We start from the raw sequence: 1096 nt of genomic DNA, 5'->3' as shown, positions 1-1096 counted from the left end.
AACACTTTCTATTTTTGCACCAGTTTAAATATTTTTCAAAAAAAATACCTCAACATACTAGTAAGTCGTATCAGTTATCAATTATATTACATCATTTCAATTCGTTTACAAGACATATCAATTCAAATTTTTATTTCACGTTTTTATAAGAAACTCTTGTCAATTTCCTTGTCATCTTTGATGGTGTGAAATCTTTTACAATATTAATTCACACGGTGTGAATCTTTCACAGCATTGAGTTTCACTCAGTGTGAAATGGTTCAAGATGAAAGATTTCCAACTTGTAAGAATTATGAATAGTTCAATAAAATTTCAATTTATCAAAAATTAATAATCATTCTGCAACGTCATTGGAGACACTTTTTGAGACGTCATTGAGGACGCTTTTTTTGACGTCTTAATGACTCTCAAATTGACACCGTCAAAATGACGAAAAAAAACGTCATTTTGACGTCCACAACACCGTCCCAATGACACCTTAACAAGCATAAACAAAGGCGTCATTCATGACTATAAAATCGTCAAAACATGCGTCAACAAAAATGAGCGGGTAGTGGGCAAACAAAATGAAAATATTTATCACTCGCTCGCTTACTTCTTTGAATTCTAATATTTTATGATCTTAAACTAATTACCATTCAGATTGACTAAAATGGCGCCAAAAATAACTACGATAAAAATAATTTAAAAAAATGAAAAAGCACTTTGCTTCGCCTCTTCATCACGAATACAATTTTCATGTTGAGGAATCGCTCGGAGAGGATGAAACAACCATTAGATTGGCTCGGGAGGGTGGCGATGAGCTGTCGTTTTATTTGGAGGAAAATATTTTGGGAGTGCTGATTCCTGCTTTTCAATCCTTATTAAAGGAGTATTCAACAGTTGATCCGAAATCGGAAGAGGAACAAGAATATGAAAAATTAAAGAGTACTATCTACTCAAAGATCGATCCGATTAATTGGATTGCCATGTATCTTATTAGAAATAATCCAAAACATTCGAAAAATTTGGAAAATAATCCATACAGTAAATTATTAAAGGAACACATCGAGAAAATAAGACCAGAAATTATGAAGAATAGAGAAGGAAAATCAGA

The 1096-nt window shown here is 32.2% G+C and overlaps 1 protein-coding gene across 1 annotated transcript; it reads left to right on the top strand.

Moving 5' to 3' along the window:
- Positions 1 to 692: 692 nt before the first annotated feature.
- NAEGRDRAFT_66312 (uncharacterized protein) lies at positions 693 to 1026 on the top strand (the record flags this gene model as incomplete). The annotated part of the gene is made up of 1 exon (XM_002678335.1): positions 693 to 1026. A coding segment is annotated over one exon (334 nt), but the record flags the coding sequence as incomplete, so codon positions are not given.
- Positions 1027 to 1096: the final 70 nt, after the last annotated feature.

Source organism: Naegleria gruberi (assembly GCF_000004985.1).
Source record: "Naegleria gruberi genomic scaffold NAEGRscaffold_18, whole genome shotgun sequence".
Taxonomy (NCBI): Eukaryota; Heterolobosea; class Eutetramitea; order Acrasida; family Naegleriidae; genus Naegleria; species Naegleria gruberi.
This window is presented reverse-complemented; position numbering and strand designations above follow the sequence as displayed.